We start from the raw sequence: 17,053 nt of genomic DNA, 5'->3' as shown, positions 1-17,053 counted from the left end.
TTGGAATTGCCGGTGAAGGGGAAGCAAGCGCCAGGGACGTGCGGGCATGCCCGATCAAGTTGCGAGGCCATGGCTCAGACTGTTACCAGTGTTGGCCTCCCCCTTCCCCTCCATGTCTCGTCGCCATCCGACCGTTCATGCTTGTACCCAAACCGTTCGAACTTGATGTAGGTGCGTTAGCCTGTGAAAAGGGTATGTAGGTAGGCACCTGCCTGTCCCTACAGTACAGTACCGCGTAGGTACCTTGGTAGCTTTTGGAGATCTATGACCGTCCCACCAAACCGTTTTGACGAGCCAGGACCCACCTATGGAAATGGCCAAGGGGAATGGATGGATTGGATGACAGCAGATCGTTGTGAGTGGAACAACAGTCATCCTGATTGTTATCGACCTAAACTATCCGACCTAAACTTCGTACAGTACTTGACTGACTCTACGAACCGTCGGCAATTTTTTTTTTTCGTCTGCTTCGCTTCGTACTCTATGTAATTAATACGATTACTACCTACCTAGGTCAGTAATGTCACCTCTTCACTGGAACGATTCAACCTGCCAATTTTCTTTTAAAACAAAGCTTATGCCGAATAGGATCACAGAAGTCCCTTTATGGCCCTCCAAGGCCCAGGGGAAAACTCTAAATGCGGACGGTGACCCTGTGAACCAGTCTTTCGGGGCCGTGTCAGAGATACAAACCCCCATCATTGGGCAGAAATAAAAATAAACCCACAATCGGGCAGCCAGGTTGGAGACGACAACGACTCGTGATTCACTCCAAACGACGCTCGCGTAGAGTATTATATCTATTTTTCCAGGACAGACTAACCAAACAAGTTCTAGGCTCACGAGCAGATAAAATTGATTGAAGCATGGCTGGAACGAATTTCACCAGTCGACAAGGACACGAAAAGTGAGGCGGGCCCTACGACAGGTGCCTCAATGGCAGTTGGTTTTACCACGACATGGCCTGTCTGCCGCCCCACTGACCACGTTGTTCGATGCAGTATTAACGTTTGACTGGGCTCCAGCTGCCATGTTCCTCTGCCGACCTTCACCGGTCTGTACTCTGTTTTCGGTTTCTCAGCTTCTCCAACACCCACGTGTTGTGCGGGGAAATTTGAGAAGAGTGATGCAGCCAAAGTACAATCTGATAACCGCCCGCCCTTTGTGTGAAGATTGAACAACATTTCCCAGCTTGCCTACTTCCTACGCACCACACATACCTTGAAGTCGAATCACCATCGCCGCAACTGGAGAAGCCAAAACCATTCAACCCACAAAAACTGAATACCACGTAATACAGTACAGTTGGGCTCCCGGTCACATTATTGCACGCGCAATCTTTCTGCCACCCAAGAGCTGATCTCGTGCCCTGTTCCTAGCTTCGCCCCACGCCAGACAGACGAGTGCTGTCGCAATGCACAGTTGCAATCATGTGTCAACCCAAACAAAGGCCCGAGCCGACCAGAGAGAACCCTTTGTTTACTTACAATACACTACATAGTGGGACGAACCATGATGATAGTTACCAAGAACTTCTATCAGAATAATAGCTCACTAGCTAAGGCAGCAGGCTGGATGCCAGTCTGGCGAACGTGAGGATGAAAATCTGTCACGCAAGGCAATCCCTGAGTCGGCCAGGTCCAGGCACTGATTCCACGCTCGCCACCATGACCATCAGTCAACTCAACTCGGTCCCGATTTTCGGTGTAGCCCGCAATTTTGCTGCGGCTCACCGTCTCTCCGGTAAAGCTGATCGAAAGGGAAGGTGTCAGAACGAAAAGGCAGCTATTCCGGACGACACATGACCGCGCCGAGTACCTGGTTTAGGACTGCAGTCCCGTCTCCATCTTGTTATCTGTCTCAGACGTTTGGCGTCCTGCAAGAAGCCGCAACGCAATCCAGATCCCGGCCCGCAAAACGATGATCATGTCGTCAAGGGCATGAAAAAGATCAAGTTGCCACTGGCCGAGATGGTCATTGACCTACCTAGGCCTGCAAGACCTGGTAGGTAGTACAGTATTGTACATGGGGCGCATCTACTGTACGGAAATTCCTCGGAGTTCTCAGTGACTTCCTTCCACGTTGCTCCTTCGTGTAATTCCAGCCTCTCCACGATCTTCGTACCCAGCCATCGGCTACCAAGTCAGTTGCGTGGGCTCTCCAACGTGCACACTCTCATGTTTGAACGAGCAAGGTGCCACAGTCACGGCAGTCTTGCATAGAGTTCAAACCATTCCCCTTTTTTTTTCGCCCAGTTGGAACCGAATGGTTGCTCGCTTGCACAACCCTGAAAATGATGCGCAGTTACTGGTGGAGAAACGGCTTTCCGATGCCGGCAGAGCAATCAAGGGGTAGAGCGGGGAGGGGAGAAAAACACGAAAACGCATTTTCCCCCTTCGTTTTCTTTTGCTTTGGCAGCAGCGACCAAACAGAAAACACGGAGCAACAAAACACCACAGCAGTCCGGATATTCAACGGCGGAGGCGAACCAAACTTCCGGTTCCTCCTGCTTGACCGGTCGCCCACACCGGTGTCCTTAGCCCTTGTAAAGGGACCACACAGTCGAAGCACGCTAGAAGCCGGGATGGAAGGATCTGATGCCCCGATTGAGCGAAGCGAGGGTTGATTGATCCTGAACCCAACTGCTGGTGGTGCCGTGTCCTCGGTTCCGCACCCGTGGATCCTATGGCAAGCCAGTACCGGCAGAATGACCAGGTGAGTGACTCAGGAATGAGCTGACTTTGGACCCAGAGGCCGCCTCGACACTCTTGGGAAATTTCGAGGGCCATCGCTTCTGAGCTGCGAAGCTGTCGGATCTTTTGCTTTTCAATCTTAATATTCTTTTGGATATTTCTATATTAAGAGCATATCACAGTCGAGTGTTGTGCTTATTTATTTGGTGGGTAGCTGCCAGGGTATTTCACTCCACGTTGACGCCAGACCTGCATCAACGTACCAACCAAGGCTAGATCAATAACCAGGGCCTGGGCTGCCCGCGACGTGCGGTGTTGCTCATATCGTTGGGTACCATCTACCGGTAACCCATGGTTTTGTCGCTTAGACTCTTCGATGGCCCTTGACTGGCCTGAACTCAGTTGTATGATCGAATTAATGGCCTGGCAAAAATCATGACAACAACCAGTTGCCGACGGTAATGCCGCTTGATCTCCCCTAGACGCACTACTACCAGAAGGTATAGGAGGCCGATTTCAGCTTACGCAATTACCCCAATAAGGTTCCCAAAGCTCTCGGGGCTTGCTCGGTATCAAATTCAAATCCGTTTTTAGCGAGCGTATCGGCTACGAATCAGCAAGCGATTCCCGTTCTTGCATCACACTCCGTGGCCCGATAAAGTACATTATCCATTTGATTGTACTGTCAAGGCCCCCGGATGAAATTTCGCAATGCACACAGGAGGGCAGGCATCTGACGCAAGTAGAGTTTTTCTCATTGTGGAGAAGTCCAGCTCGCCAGGCCTGCTCATCCCAATACTATGTAGTGACGGCAAATCTGGCGGAGACCGTCATGTCGGTAACTGCAGCAGGGCAAATTGACTGGATACGAGCCTACGTATTACAAGCACGAGTTGCAAAAGGGCACGTTGCCGGCCGGCACTCCCTGACATAGGCCCCAGTTTGCCAGATAAGTTTTGTGCTTGATCCTCAATTTTGAATTTTGCCCAGTCTGCATACGCAGCAACTCTCCTCCCCACCCTGTGTGGTTCAAAGTAGTAGCAGGAACATGCGGTCAGACGTTGGGACCTTGAGATCATGGAGTTCGGAATTCCGTACTTCGTATTGAAAGGCCTGCCAGGCTGCAGGAGAAATGTTGCACAAAGTCCGTTCCAGGAAGCACATGTGGGGATGGAAAGAATAAGAGAGGTTTTCCCCGTGCACACGCATGCAAACCTGATTCACAATTCCTGCCCCCCCAAGGAGCGAATGGCTTTGGTATCGTATTAGTTTGACGAGATATTGTGATATGTGACTGCTTGTATTTCTTTTTGGGGGTCCGTGAGACGGATGATCGTCTACCGCAAACTCTCTACCACGTGCAGCGTAACAACATATGTATTATGTCAGATTCTTTCCCGCCAAATCGACGCTACATAGAACAATCTCACTATGAGTCTTGGCAAGTGCACATCATATATCATTTCTGTTAGCGGCGCGAGTGCCTGACTGCAGTATTTGCGATTTGACAGCCCGTCAAGCCGTCCCGCCCGAGCCGTCCCGTCCAGTTTCTGCTGATTTGTGGTTCTGGTCAGCTGTCGTCACTTCGTTAGCAAAGCATTTGTTAACGCCAAAAAAAAAAAAAAAATCCGGACTTTGCTGGTTTTGAGTTTGTTTATTTTGTATTGCTCTTTATGTCTCCCCGTTCATTCCCTTCCTGTTTTGGCAAATTACGAAATCCTTTCAAAGTCAAATCGAGAGTTTAACAAACATGAAGAATGGTTCGGCCCAACGGCGAACCAAAGAAAGTGTCCCTCGAGTTGCAATCCAGGCCTTTTAAGAATCTGGGACCGCATCCGGTGTGAGAACCGGTCAAGGCCAAAACGAACAGGCATAATTACGTGCTAAGAAGAGACACAATCACAGGGCAAGAGAGGGAAAACAAAGGGGAAGAGAAAAAAAAATCTCTGCCGTTGTGATTTACCTATGTGGGCAACATTCCTAGTCTAGACTAGTTGACGTTACACTATATCACCTAATTACGGGGTCCAGCACGTTGTCGAGCAAGGGTTTGTAACCTTTGACCCCTCTTGGGAGATTCCTACTGGTTTACGCGGGATGGGTTTCTTAAAAAGGAACCAAAAGCGTGGGATGGTGTTGCAAGCATCCCGTGCACACGACTCTTTTTCGCTTTCCCTCCCCCATCGTGTATTATTTGCGACTGGCTGTTTTTGTTGCTGTTGTCATGTAATGCATCCCGCCAGTATTTAAACCGAAACAAATGTCCATGCATATATAGTATAGTCTAACTATAAGAGAAAATCATGCTAACAAGATTTAGCTTACACGGACCTTTCCCCCCCAAGTTCTGCAGTGCTACTACTGGTAGTTCTCCTGCATGCACCTTTGTCAGTTTCCCTATTGTTCCCTCGGGGGGCGTGCAAAAAACTTGACGGCCAAAGGTTTTTAGCTTTCTTTGGCCAAGGATCGGCGACAACTACGGAAGACCACATATTCTGTCAAGGCCTGTCACCAGCCAGAGCCAAGCCCGAGATCCGCAAAGAGCAAAAAGGCTGGATTCGCGGAATTAAAGCGCCCCCTGCAGGCCAAGCAGACCGAACAGAAGCAAGTGCCTGTGGTGTGTGTCGATAATTTCAGGGTAGTCGGCGAGCATGATAATCGGCGAGCATGCTAATCGGCGAGCAGATGCACCGTACGGTGATCACCTGCTCAGACTCATTATCCCCATTTCCAATATTTTGAGGTGTATCTGAGGTTGTAATGTCCCTTTTTTGCAACATAATAATAATATTTGCGTCAAGTATTCAACCACAGCGAGAGAAAAAGACAAAGTGATCGTGCCTTCGCTGCAGATTGTAAACGACTTTACAGTAGGGCTCAGATTCGGATACCGATGATGAGATAAAGCCCCGTGCGGATGATTTCCCCCCCCCCTTCTTTTTCTTCTCCCTCTCTCTTGAAAATGGCGCTCCCGGCCCGGCCCCGCCCCGCTTTTTCATTTTCTCTCTCGGTGAGAAAGAGCTTGCATCCCCCAGGAGGTTTGTTCCAGAGTCGGCGTAGCCACGTGGGGACCCGACCGGTCAAGTCTTGTCGGCTTTTCCTGATGCGGTCATGCACCCCGCGCCTGCATTATCAAAACAGTTATTAAGCCAAGGTAGAGTACCAAGCAAGCCTAGATGTACTTTTTCTTTGCGCACACATGAAAAAAAAAGAACAAAGTCGAAAATTGGTAAGCAAGTTTCAGCCCAGTTGACGAGTATCTCTACCTATATCGAAAGGCCGGGGCCTGGGCAAAAAACCCCCTCAAAGTCCAAGGCAATTTCGAGGACTGTCGTTACAGGACGAATTATGCATCGAAACCATCCGCGCTCGATGCAGCGTTTATGCCGGGTCTGGTTCGGAGATTTATCCCCCTTCTTGCATATTGCTACCACGGCTGCATGTTCGTCTGGTTTTCTCGAATTTCTTCTAATTAGCGTATAGTAAAATACAAGTTCGGACCATATGGTGACGTCGTATCCTGGACCCTAAAACGACAAAGGGTGACCATGTCACTTTTTTTTCTCCGTTTTTATTCTTGTCCGTGTTCACATGAAAATTGTTTGCTCGAACTAAAGCTCGTCATCGTCAGCCGAGGCGTTCTATCAGGAACCAAATACCACTTTGGGACATTCCCCTGACAACTATACTGAGAAGAGTGATGATCAGCATGCATTAGTCCCATATTACTAATGCCAACGCCGCCCACCCTTAGTTTTCAGCCTCAGGGCCGTCATGGTGGATAGGGACTAGCCGACTAGCCTAATACATCATGGAGTATATATCTTTGCGTCATCTGCAATCGCAATGTTACCGGCTTAGTTGACTTAGCTAGCTATTAACACCCAAGTTATCGCATTAATTCTGTTCGCAATGGATGCGCGCTCGCCGGCCAAACGTGATGATGAATAATAATCCTTGATATTATGCGCCTTCAGCGCGGGTGGACAATCTGTATCCCAGGTCCATCCAACCGCAGAGTGTAACCATGGATACTCTAGAAAATATCTGCCGAGACATGATGGCTGCCCATACTATCATCCACGTAATAAAAGTAGCAGAGGAACCCGAAAGCCACCCGTTAGATGGCCCTGCTTGCCCGCGACCGATTCTCTCTATACCTCTTCTCCTTGCCCGCGAGCTTTCTCCTCTTCTTCCAGGAGCGATTAAGATCACCACGGTTCTCCCAAAACCATTTCTGGAAGTCCGAGGTGGGCGCCTTGTCGCCGCTCGCAACGGCTGCTTCAGACGCAGAGCCGTTATCATCAGCTTCGTTGTCGTCATCTCCATCCTCCTCTTCGTCTTCGGCAATATCATCCTCCTCACCAGGTGGCGGCCAGAACTTGAAGCTGCGATTGTGATGCGCCGTATCCGGCGTCGGTGCCGCGCTGCGAATATTGCGGTGTTCCCAATCCTGGCGCGTAAACGGCGTCATGGGTGGCTGTAAACTGCCACTGCCACTGCCGCCTTCGTCGTCCATATCCTGATCATCAAAATCTTCCCCTCCAAAGAAAGTGAAACCAGGCTTCTCCTCGGAGACAGCCGCGGCCTCCTTGCCGTCAGGCTTCGGACGCTTGTAAAGTGCCTCCAGTGGGTGGACCGTGGCTGCCTTGCCCGGGGTGACGGGTGTAGCGGGCGGTATCTTGATTTTCAGGCTCATGACGGAGCTTGCAGACTTGGGTCGAGGCGAATGTGTTTTGGAGACCGCACTCGAGGCATCATCTTTTGTAGGTGAAGGCGTCTCCGGGATAGATATGGAATCCAGTTTAAATTTCCTCGACGGTGGTATCTCGTTCGGGTCTTCCTCGCTTTCCTCGTCGTAAGACGTGTCGCTGCCACTGGAACTTGTGGTATCCTCAGCTTCCGGCTCTGTAGGCGCTGGCTTGAGATCGTCTTGTGTATCGTCCTCCGCTGCCGAGGACGCATCTGGAGACGCCGACTTTTCCTTCCGCTTAGCTGTAGATCGCGTCGACCGCACCGCCTCCACAACATTACCCTCCTGATCGACCCAGCCAGTGCCCTCCACGTACTCTGTTGGGACAGACTTTGACGATGTGGAGCTTTTCAAGAATGTTGGGAACGTCTTGGTCTTCTTGAACTCGTGAATCACGACAGTCTTGTCCTTCTTTTTCCGCTTCTTAATCGAGCCATCCTGTTCAACAGAAGCTGCTGCTGGCAGCACCGCCCTGATCAGACACTCGGGCCCTTCAGTGTAGACGGACTTTTGCTCCTTGCGCTTCTTCTTGTCTTTGGACTTGTCCTTATCCTTATCCTTCTTCTTGCTCTTGTCTTTGGACTTGGCCTCCTGTGCTTCCTTGGGCGAAACGGTCCAACCGCGTTTGACCTTGCGACCCTCCTCGAGCTCCACGCCGACAATCTCCTCATCATCCCTCTTGCGCTTCTTGCTGCGATCCTTTTTCTCCTTGGGTGCCTTCTCCTTCTTGGTCTTCTTGTCCTTGTCGCCGGACCGCTCCTCCTCCTTTCGCCGCGCCATGATGATATCCTCCTTACTCTGCCTGGCCTTTTCGATCCTGATCTTGACGCCCTTCAGGACGGCGCCGTTGAGCTTCCTCTTGATCCGGTCGGCCTCCTCGGTCGGCAGCTCGACGAAGCCGTAGCGCTTTTCGGGGAAGGTCTCGAGGGTATGGTACGAGATGTTCGAAGCGACGGGGATGACCTTGGCGGGGACGATGACCTTGAGCAAATCAGGGTCTAGAGGGGTGATGTGGAGGCGGGTGGTGGTTGGGGCCGACGTGAAGCTATCGCCAGCTCCTTCCATGGTCCGTCCCACTGCTGAAGCTTACCCCCTGGTGACCGATCAAGTGATCAATTGGACGAAAAAGGGGGGTCGGATTGCCCTCTGATCGTGCAGGGTGATAAGATTTTGATGAATTATATTTAGGATACGATCTCTTGCATCTAGCAATCTTACAGGTTTGATCGGACCAGCAAAGGTGCGACCGGGGCAGTGATGACAAGTTGCGGTGCGTGCGATCGATTGATCGGTTTGTTTGATTAGCCGCTTGAAAATTTCTGTTGCTTTTTTTTTTAATTGCGCTTTAGAGGGCGTTGAGAGCTTTGGAGGGTAAACTGGGAGCAAGGGTTGAGAAAATCCCGCGGCTATTTGTGGAGACTATGGCAACAGTTAAGCACATGATTGGTCTGCGCTAATAAATCGGGGATAGTGATCCGTGCAATAGTCAGTGCGGTCTTATGATCGCTTGATTGGTAGTCCATCCATCCATCACTCTCTTAAATGTAACGGTCTTTGTAGCATAAATGCACTCGCTGTAAAACTCTCAAATTCCTCCTCAACGAGTAAAGTATCTTTTGGTAGGCGCAGACAGAATCGAACGATTCATATACACATCGAGTATATTTTGGACATGATGCCAAATTTATATTTTAATCTGGCGTTGGACGTGTCACAGATGTCTACCCCTACATACTGGAAATGTGCATGGCAACTCATCTGTCAACTCCTCAAAGGGGAATTTAATTGTGGAGTCGACAGAAGTTTTCGTCTCAACTTGTATCAGATGCCCGAATTAACCTAGTGCAGCCGCCATTTGTCCCCTGCATCCTATCCCAAACGCTCATGCCCTGCAGAAGAGCCTCTGTCAGCTTCTCCACGTAAGTTCTACCAACAATTTTTCTCGGGGGGTTGAAACAATTTTTTGCCTTGTTACTCGTCGTAAGGGGGGACTGATGACCACGCAATCGCTGTCCTCACAGAATTACCCAATTTGAACCAAACTTTGAAGCATGCATTTGGCCCCGCCTCATAGTGTAAACGAAATGGGCATTCCCGGCAAACGCGTTCCGCGAATGTCTTTAAATGAGGACCTGAGATCCTGTTCATCTTCTGATTTCTCGCCTTTTCTTGCCATCTCATTCTTTTACTGTTAATCTGTCGATCCGGTCGGTTTCCACCAACTCTTTACTTTCGTTCACCGTTACCTTCTGGAAGGGTACCTTTTTTCATCATCATTACCTTTTTGATCTATAATCCAACAGCAATCTTTAACCTCGTCTCTCCTTCAAAATGAAGTTCTCTATCGCTGCCGTTGTCTTTGGCGCCTCGTCCGCCCTCGCCAGTAAGAACCCGCAAAAATCCCCACTCTTCCCGACTTGGTAACTCAGTGACTGACCAAAATGCAACCCAAAAATAGGTCCTCTGGTCGAGCGCGATCTGGTTGAGCGCCAGGCCGGTGCCGGCGCCTGCTTCGTCATCGGCAAGACGACGCTCCCCAAGGAGGTCTCGGACGCTGCCGCGTCCATCGCCCCCAGGGTCAAGTGCAACGCCGCCGTCAAGACCATCGACGGCGTGCCCGACGTCATCGAGGGCGACGTCGCGTTCAGCAAGATCAACTTTGCCGAATCCAAGCAGACCCCGCTGGCCTTTGCGCTCGAGAACTTCAAGACGGCCACGCCGCTCGCCAGCACGGACCTCAAGAAGTTCCAGGCGGAGGCTGACGTCTACACGGCCACTGAGGCCGGCATCCGCTCCGTCGGCGGGAACTTCGCCCCCATCAAGATCCCCAAGTTCTTCCTGGCCATGCAGATCAGCAGGATCCAGACCGCCCAGGGCAACCCTCCCAAGGCCCCTGGCCAGGACATCGACCACCTGAGGGACAAGGTCCTCAAGAACTCGCCCAGGGAGAGCAAGGCGCTGCTGGACCAGGTCACACAGCTTGCTACCGTTCGCGCGTGAGCAAATGAAATAAGGTGCTTTCATCGCCGGTAGCAGATAATTGTGTAATAGCACAGTATAATAAAGCTGCTCCTTGATGATACAAAAAACGCGCACGTGATGTAAATGTCGAAAGTGAAAGTAACGAATCTGGTGACGAGAAACCAGCCATAATGGGGCTTTGAGATCTATGATGCGTATCGTCAAGTTATCAATACAGAATTATTATAACGTAGGTATACCAGGGATAAGTGAGATTATCCCGGATAAAATAACATACAGAGAGTAGAGAAAACCCTGTCCTGCCTGTCCAAAAAAGGAAGGACCTTTGTGTTTTTGTTACATTGTTAGCATAATCAACTCTTCCAACGTCCAACTCGTCGCAAATCATCGCATTAGCAAACCCCGTCAAGTGTCAAGGCAGGGCCTTGTTGCACTATTGGGTCCTGCCTTGCTGCTCCCTGGCCTCAAGGCCAGCGGCACGCCACCAGACGTCGCTGCCCCATCTGATGAGGCGCTCCGCCGCGCCGGTCGGGGTGGCAGCAGGGCGCACGTCGAGGTAGAAGACGGGCTCGCCGGTGGGCTCCGGAGGACCGGAGTAGTAGTCGATGACGTAGCGGACCTCCTTCTTCTGGCCGTTGACGTCTCGCTGGACGTACCAGTCGTGGCGATCAAAAGGCGGCTCAGTCCTATTCGAAAGAGAAGTTGAGAAACAAGGTCAGCCACTCGCACGATGCAAGGATCTTTTTCCAGGAGAAAAAAAAGAAGAAGAAAATTTGAGGGCACTCACTCAAACTTTGAGGGATACAACCAGCCCATGACCTGGAAAAACGCCGCCTTGGGCGTCATGTCCTTGGGCCTGCCCTGGAACCTGACGAGGCTGGGGACGACGGGCTGGGCGCCCTCGTCCCTCTCGAGCCTGCGCAGAATCTGCGGAGCCCTCTCCTCGCCCTGCCGGCTGACCTGCCAGCCGCGGACCAGACCCTTGCTGAAGCGCCTCTCCCAGTCGACAATCTCGGCCCAGGCCCCCTCGTTGAGGAAGTTGTGGCAGGCCACCATGGCCTCGACGGCGGTGGGGTCCGTGTCGGTGTAGCCCTTTCGGAGCAGGGCGTGGTACATTTGCTGCGGCGACGGGTACTCCCAGTTGCCCTCGCCGCCGCCGCGCGGGATGGTGGAATGCTCGCGCTCCGTGGGCAGCGCGACGGTTTGGTTCGGGGCCGGCGCGTTGGACAGGTCAGGGAACATATAGTTGAGCGGGTTGAGGCGGGAGAGGGCGGACTGCTGTTTCTGTGCCGGGGCCTGGTCGTGGGCGACGGGGCATGATGATGGCGGTGTTGCTTTGGCCGGACTGGCGTTGTTTGGTGCTGCTGCTGTTGGGTTCAGGGCGTCGATCGTCTTCTTGTGCATCGGGCAGCCGGGCTATCGTGAATCCGGTTGTTAGTAATGGATAGTCTTGTATTTTGTTTGCCCAGCACTACATTTCGCATGTGAATCAAGGCTTACTGGTGGTGTTCCAGCGGGTGTGCTGGGGTGTGGTGCGGCCGGCGCAGACGCAGGCGGCGCAGGAGTGTCTGACCAAAACCAGCCCATGGTGTTTTTGTTTTTCGTGAGGTTTTTTGTGACTAGGTGGTGTTAGGTAAAGTAAATTATCGATGGAGGAAGTCAAAATCGCTGGGGAATTTGAGATCGAGTGGAAGTAGTTGAGGGGTGATGTCGTTGAAATCTTTGCAATTAATCTGAATGTTTTACAGCGAGTCCAAAAGTTCGTTTCTCTGCTCAACTTTTCTCTCCAATAAACTTGGGCGCATTGAAATTCCAGGCTCGGTCGGGTCCATCGATAAGGAATTTTTCGGGTTCTTCCAGATGATCAAGCAATGCTTAATTTGCAGGGATTGTCAGTTAGCAAAGGGGAATCATTACGTCAGACAACGGGCCATGCTTGTCACATTTGATCGGATTTGTCCCACTTCATAGATTAGCTCTAGCACCATGCATTGATTCGTCATGGATTGAATGAACCCGCTCGTTCTACTACTACTCGATCAACACCACCACTTTGTGGATGCTCTTCCGGCTCATTCACTCTCTGCCATCAGTCCCGCCATAGACAAGAGACAATAGATACGATACACAATGTCAACATAGAGACACTGCCCGGCGCGGCATTATTTGCATCTCCCGCGAACACTGACCGAACCGACTTCGATCATGTTCTTACGACCCCTGGGCCTTCGGTGCCTTGCTCCCCGTGTCGCTTCCCGACCATTCCGAAGTTCAATAATAGCACGATTACACGATGCACGAGGTTCAGCCCGAACCTTTAGATGCGGCGGTCACAACAGGTCCAGCCTACCGAAACAACCATGTATTAATGCGATAGTAGGAAGGAGGGCAGCGTCGCATCATGGCGGCGGCCAGCGAAACAATGGGCAAAGGAGGGTTCTCATGTCCAGGATAGGCGGCACAGGCGCGGCCACCCTTGGAACCGCGGCTTTCGTTCAGCTGTCTGAGCAAGAAAACGACGATGCAGAGGAGACAGGCGAGGATCGCATGTTGGCCGCATCGCGTGACGAGATTGCCAAGCGCTTGGACGACGACGATCATGGGCTCTCCCGCGCGCGCCACGGCATCGTACTATTCCTCGACCTGTATGTCTGGGAGCCTTTGTGCACGGGATTTCGCTTCCTGCATCTGGTCTGCATCTTTGTCCCGGTTATATTTGCAGTACCGGCTATCTGGATCGGTCGCAGGCTGCCGGATAAGGATAACGAGAGGAGCGGTACGCTATGGTGGTACGGGTTCCTAGTCCAGAGCATGGAGCTCGCTGGTCCGGCCTTTATCAAGCTGGGTCAGTGGGCCGCATCGAGGTCTGACATATTCCCGACCGAGATGTGCGAGACCATGTCAAGGCTGCACTCGCACGCGCCGGCGCACTCTATGCACGCCACTAGGCGCATCGTCCAGGCCGCGTTCGATGGGAGGCCTTTTGACGAGATATTTGACGAGTTTGACGAGAAGCCGTTGGGTGTCGGGGCCATCGCGCAGGTTTACCGTGCCAAGCTCAAACCGGACCTTGCCGCCCCGGGCGATGTGGATCTGGCCGGCCATGACGAACAGACGGCCAGGCGCAAAGTGCGAAAGAACGTTGAGACGGTGCTGAAGAGCACGCCAAAGCGCGTACCATCAACGTATGTCGCGATCAAAGTGTTGCACCCGGGCGTGGAACGAACGGTGCGGCGCGACCTGCGCATCATGGGGTTCTTTGCTAGAGTTCTCAACGCAATTCCTACCATCCACTGGCTATCGCTGCCCGATGAGGTGGACCAATTTGGTGAGATGATGCGACTGCAGCTGGATTTGCGCATCGAGGCCGCAAACCTAAGCCTGTTCAGGAAGCACTTCCGCGACCGCTCGACCGCCTGGTTCCCCTTCCCCTACACCGAGTTCACAACGCGAAACGTCTTGGTGGAGGAATTTGCGCAGGGTATCCCACTAGCCGACTTTTTGGAGAATGGCGGCGGCGTTTTCCAGCACGACATCGCCGCTGAGGGCCTCGACGCGTTCCTTCGCATGCTGTTGCTCGACAACTTTGTGCACGCCGACCTGCACCCCGGAAACATTATGGTGCGCTTCTATCAGGCCGCGCAGCCCGACCTGCCGCAAATGCCGCTCAAGCGCCGATCACAAAACGAAGGGCCGCCAAGCCAGCCACCGCAGAACTCAGAGTCACAAGTGGATGTGACTGAGCAGGTGCTCTCCCGACTGCGGCCACACAAGGGCCGCGAGAATAAGGCGGCGTGGGAGGAAGAGCTGCGCAAGATCGACGATGAAGGCTTCCGGCCGCAGCTCATCTTCATCGACACGGGTCTGGTGACGGAACTAAACGCGAAAAACCGACGCAACTTCCTGGACCTCTTCCGGGCCGTGGCGGAATTTGACGGGTACCGGGCCGGCGTGCTCATGTGCGAGCGGTGTCGGCAGCCGGACGCGGTGCTGGATAAGGAGGTGTTTGCGCTCAAGATGCAGAAGCTGGTGCTCGACGTCAAGTCGTCGACTTTAGCACTCGGAAACGTCAAGATCGGCGACATTCTGCAGAGCGTCTTGTCCATGGTCCGTACGCACCATGTCCGCGTCGAGGGCGACTTTGTCAACGTCGTCATTAGCATCCTGCTGCTGGAGGGCATCGGGAGAAGCCTCAACCCAGACTTGGACCTGCTGAGCAGCTCACTGCCCATTCTGCGCGAGCTCAGCGCCCAGAGCGGTGGGCAGATGCTCAAGCAGGGCGACCTGAGCATGATCAAGTTCTGGGTCGGCTTGGAGGCGAGGAGGTTCCTACAGGCGAGTATTGAAGATGTGAGTATCTTTCCTATTGGTGCAATTTTTTTTTTTTGGCTGGATTCATACTAACTGCTATTGCCTTTACAGGTCGAACGTTGCGTGAAATACGATCTCCTCTCACCCAATGTGTAATTTCAAGAGGCAGCTTTTGTGGAGAGGACCAATGTATAATGTTTATCAGGGCTCGATTGCGAGTGGCGTTCCGACGGTTATTTATGGGTAAAGCATCAGGTACGACGTTTTGCATCACTTTCGACGATGGCTTCCTACGGAGTAAGGCCTTGGGGGATGGCTCGACTACAGAGTTTGTGTATAATATACTACTAACAATTTAGAATAACTAAAAAAATAAGCATAAGGACACTCAGAGATACCATGGATATTGCCCAGCCGGAGGTGTTTGATCTTTTTCTTTCAAGCGATGTTTGGTCTGTCTGCCAAAGTGGATCTGGCGCATGCAGGTCAGCCACAGCCACTATGCACGTCACTTGGTGCTTAGTTACGAGTGCATGCATGGTCCTGCATGGAGCATGTCTGGTGAGATTCTCCTTTCTTGTTTATTACTCACGCCGGTTGTGTCCAGTACCTTTTTTTTTGTCCGAAATGGCGATAGCAAAACGGTCTCGCCGTGATAGGCCTTTGTGGACAATTGCCGCACAATTAGACTGATGATATAAGAACCCATCCTCCGTGAGAAAGGCGGAATTGCAACTGAGCAAGAACAAATGGCTTGTTGGCGGGTAATCCAATCAACAAAATTGCAATTACCGCTCTCCATCATTCTACCCCGGGCTTATTATCAGCAAAGACCTGACAGATAGCCCTACAGCCCAATCTTGTCAGTATATCTATCAATTAGAGATCATCACCTAAAGCAACGACAATGCCTCTCCAACTACGTCCAGCCACAGCAGCAGACGTGGCAGAAATGGTGGACGTCTACTTTTCGGCCTTTGCATCCTCCCCGCTCACGCAGACCGTCTTTCCTGAATCATCGCACGCCTCTCGTAAACTATGGACCGACATGCTGGCCGAGGAGCTCAACGATCCCCGCGCTCACACCGCCGTAGTCATGGACTCGCCCTCGCCGTCCTCGGATGGGGATGACGACGGCAAAGGCCCCGCCGCCAGAATCATCGCCTTTGCCAAGTGGGTATCCCCCTCGCCGGACCCAAACGCGACCTCGGTCCCGGCCGCGCCGCCGCGGTCCACCTGGCCGGCCGACGGCGACCCGGGGTTCGCGGACGAGTTCTTCACGGGCATCACGGCCAAGCACGCCGAGATCATGGGCGGGCGGCCGCACTGGTACCTGGAGCTGATGGCGACGCGGGCCGAGGACCAGGGCAGGGGCGCGGGCGGGATGCTGATGCGGTGGGGCGTCGGCTTGGTCGGCGCCGAGGCCGCGTTCCTCGAGGCCATGGAGGGCGCCAAGGCGCTGTATGGTAGGTTTGGGTTCGCGACGGTGCAGAGGATGGATTTTGTCGCGCCGGACGGGAGGGTTGTGAGCCAGGACTTTATGGTGAGGGAGAAGGGGGTGGTTTAGATTTTTTTTTTTTTTTTTTTGGCTTGTTTGGTCACTGCTGGCTGTCGGTTCATAGGAACTGTTCTGCAACAAGCGGCGCATTTGTTTGGTGGGCTTAATCGCATGCAGTTCTCTGCTGTCGCCTTGACTATGGCATTTATTCAGACATGCAGCATAATTTGGAGCCTTTTGTTACATGTTTGGACCAATCCCACCACGGCAAAGTGGCTAATTCGCTGCACATCTGCCAGTTAAGAGATGGGTAATGAATGGTCCTCAATCATAACAGTGATGTGATGTAATTGATTAGGCTGTTATGCTCGTTGTCTTTTCCACTACAAAAGCCGACAACGTTTGTCTCTTTTTGTCTCTAGCGTCTTTCTTTCCCCTAAATCATCACCCTACAACAAGCAGCAAGGAAAGAAAGCCAGCAAAATGCAGGAAATTTTCCTCATCACCAAGCTCGTCGTCGTCTCTGCCAACGCAGAGGCCGAGAATCCACTGACCAGACCCAAGCCCATCAAGCCAAAGCCCAAGCCTACTGGTTCCGGGCCCAACAAGCCCAAGATTGCTCTTTACTACCAAGAGTCTTAGACCCCGTCCTACTGGTCCCGTTCCCAAGCCAGCACAGCCCCATAAGCCCTGGGCGTAACCGTGATGGAGGCACAGTGTGAGCTGGGAAGGCTGTTTGTGAATTGTGTAAACTTGTCGGGGATTGGTAGCTAGTTGTTGCAATGCAGTGCCAGATGTTTATCTAAGTGAGTAAAA

General features: G+C 52.3%; 7 protein-coding genes across 7 annotated transcripts; 3 read left to right on the top strand and 4 right to left on the bottom strand.

The window, feature by feature from the left end:
• Positions 1-1,317: 1,317 nt before the first annotated feature.
• MGG_16421 (uncharacterized protein) lies at positions 1,318-2,132 on the bottom strand (the record flags this gene model as incomplete). The annotated part of the gene is made up of 3 exons (XM_003710446.1): positions 1,318-1,406; positions 1,556-1,749; positions 2,125-2,132. The coding sequence occupies 3 exons, from the start codon at positions 2,130-2,132 to the stop codon at positions 1,318-1,320; spliced, it is 291 nt and encodes a 96-aa protein (XP_003710494.1).
• A 339-nt stretch (positions 2,133-2,471) lies between these two features.
• Positions 2,472-3,046, bottom strand: MGG_16420 (uncharacterized protein; the record flags this gene model as incomplete). The annotated part of the gene is made up of 2 exons (XM_003710445.1): positions 2,472-2,853; positions 3,036-3,046. The coding sequence occupies 2 exons, from the start codon at positions 3,044-3,046 to the stop codon at positions 2,472-2,474; spliced, it is 393 nt and encodes a 130-aa protein (XP_003710493.1).
• A 3,460-nt stretch (positions 3,047-6,506) lies between these two features.
• Positions 6,507-8,768, bottom strand: MGG_05609 (uncharacterized protein). Its single transcript, XM_003710444.1, has one exon. The coding sequence runs from the start codon at positions 8,509-8,511 to the stop codon at positions 6,814-6,816; it is 1,698 nt and encodes a 565-aa protein (XP_003710492.1). The 5' UTR covers positions 8,512-8,768; the 3' UTR covers positions 6,507-6,813.
• Positions 8,769-9,505: 737 nt separating this feature from the next.
• Positions 9,506-12,219, bottom strand: MGG_05607 (cytochrome c heme lyase). Its single transcript, XM_003710442.1, has 3 exons — positions 11,929-12,219; positions 11,216-11,844; positions 9,506-11,114 (listed from the first exon to the last, which is right to left on the bottom strand). Exons 1-3 carry the CDS (start codon positions 12,013-12,015, stop codon positions 10,862-10,864), a joined length of 969 nt encoding a protein of 322 aa, XP_003710490.1. The 5' UTR covers positions 12,016-12,219; the 3' UTR covers positions 9,506-10,861.
• MGG_05608 (uncharacterized protein) lies at positions 9,580-10,535 on the top strand. The gene is made up of 2 exons (XM_003710443.1): positions 9,580-9,829; positions 9,905-10,535. Exons 1-2 carry the CDS (start codon positions 9,778-9,780, stop codon positions 10,444-10,446), a joined length of 594 nt encoding a protein of 197 aa, XP_003710491.1. The 5' UTR covers positions 9,580-9,777; the 3' UTR covers positions 10,447-10,535.
• Positions 12,220-12,415: 196 nt separating the features above from the next.
• On the top strand, positions 12,416-15,404 carry MGG_16419 (atypical/ABC1/ABC1-C protein kinase). The gene is made up of 2 exons (XM_003710441.1): positions 12,416-14,778; positions 14,851-15,404. The coding sequence occupies exons 1-2, from the start codon at positions 12,634-12,636 to the stop codon at positions 14,893-14,895; spliced, it is 2,190 nt and encodes a 729-aa protein (XP_003710489.1). The 5' UTR covers positions 12,416-12,633; the 3' UTR covers positions 14,896-15,404.
• On the top strand, positions 15,342-16,565 carry MGG_16418 (uncharacterized protein). Its single transcript, XM_003710440.1, has one exon. It carries the CDS (start codon positions 15,647-15,649, stop codon positions 16,304-16,306), a length of 660 nt encoding a protein of 219 aa, XP_003710488.1. The 5' UTR covers positions 15,342-15,646; the 3' UTR covers positions 16,307-16,565.
• The last annotated feature ends 488 nt before the right edge of the window (positions 16,566-17,053 follow it).

The sequence above is a fragment of the Pyricularia oryzae genome, chromosome 1, assembly GCF_000002495.2.
Source record: "Pyricularia oryzae 70-15 chromosome 1, whole genome shotgun sequence".
Taxonomy (NCBI): Eukaryota; Fungi; Ascomycota; class Sordariomycetes; order Magnaporthales; family Pyriculariaceae; genus Pyricularia; species Pyricularia oryzae.
The sequence above is the reverse complement of the archived record's forward strand: the minus strand, read 5'-3'. Positions and strand labels throughout refer to the sequence as shown.

Bases quoted from the DNA above. Each gene is read 5' to 3' on its own strand.
- MGG_05608 (XM_003710443.1), top strand. From the start codon at position 9,778: ATGAAGTTCTCTATCGCTGCCGTTGTCTTTGGCGCCTCGTCCGCCCTC. The intron at 9,830-9,904 runs GTAAGAACCCGC...ACCCAAAAATAG, and splicing joins CGCCTCGTCCGCCCTCGCCA to GTCCTCTGGTCGAGCGCGAT.
- MGG_05607 (XM_003710442.1), bottom strand. From the start codon at position 12,015: ATGGGCTGGTTTTGGTCAGACACTCCTGCGCCGCCTGCGTCTGCGCCG. The intron at 11,845-11,928 runs GTAAGCCTTGAT...GATTCACGATAG, and splicing joins CACCCGCTGGAACACCACCA to CCCGGCTGCCCGATGCACAA. The intron at 11,115-11,215 runs GTGAGTGCCCTC...TCTTTCGAATAG, and splicing joins TTGTATCCCTCAAAGTTTGA to GACTGAGCCGCCTTTTGATC.
- MGG_16418 (XM_003710440.1), top strand. From the start codon at position 15,647: ATGCCTCTCCAACTACGTCCAGCCACAGCAGCAGACGTGGCAGAAATG.
- MGG_16419 (XM_003710441.1), top strand. From the start codon at position 12,634: ATGTTCTTACGACCCCTGGGCCTTCGGTGCCTTGCTCCCCGTGTCGCT. The intron at 14,779-14,850 runs GTGAGTATCTTT...TTGCCTTTACAG, and splicing joins TACAGGCGAGTATTGAAGAT to GTCGAACGTTGCGTGAAATA.
- MGG_05609 (XM_003710444.1), bottom strand. From the start codon at position 8,511: ATGGAAGGAGCTGGCGATAGCTTCACGTCGGCCCCAACCACCACCCGC.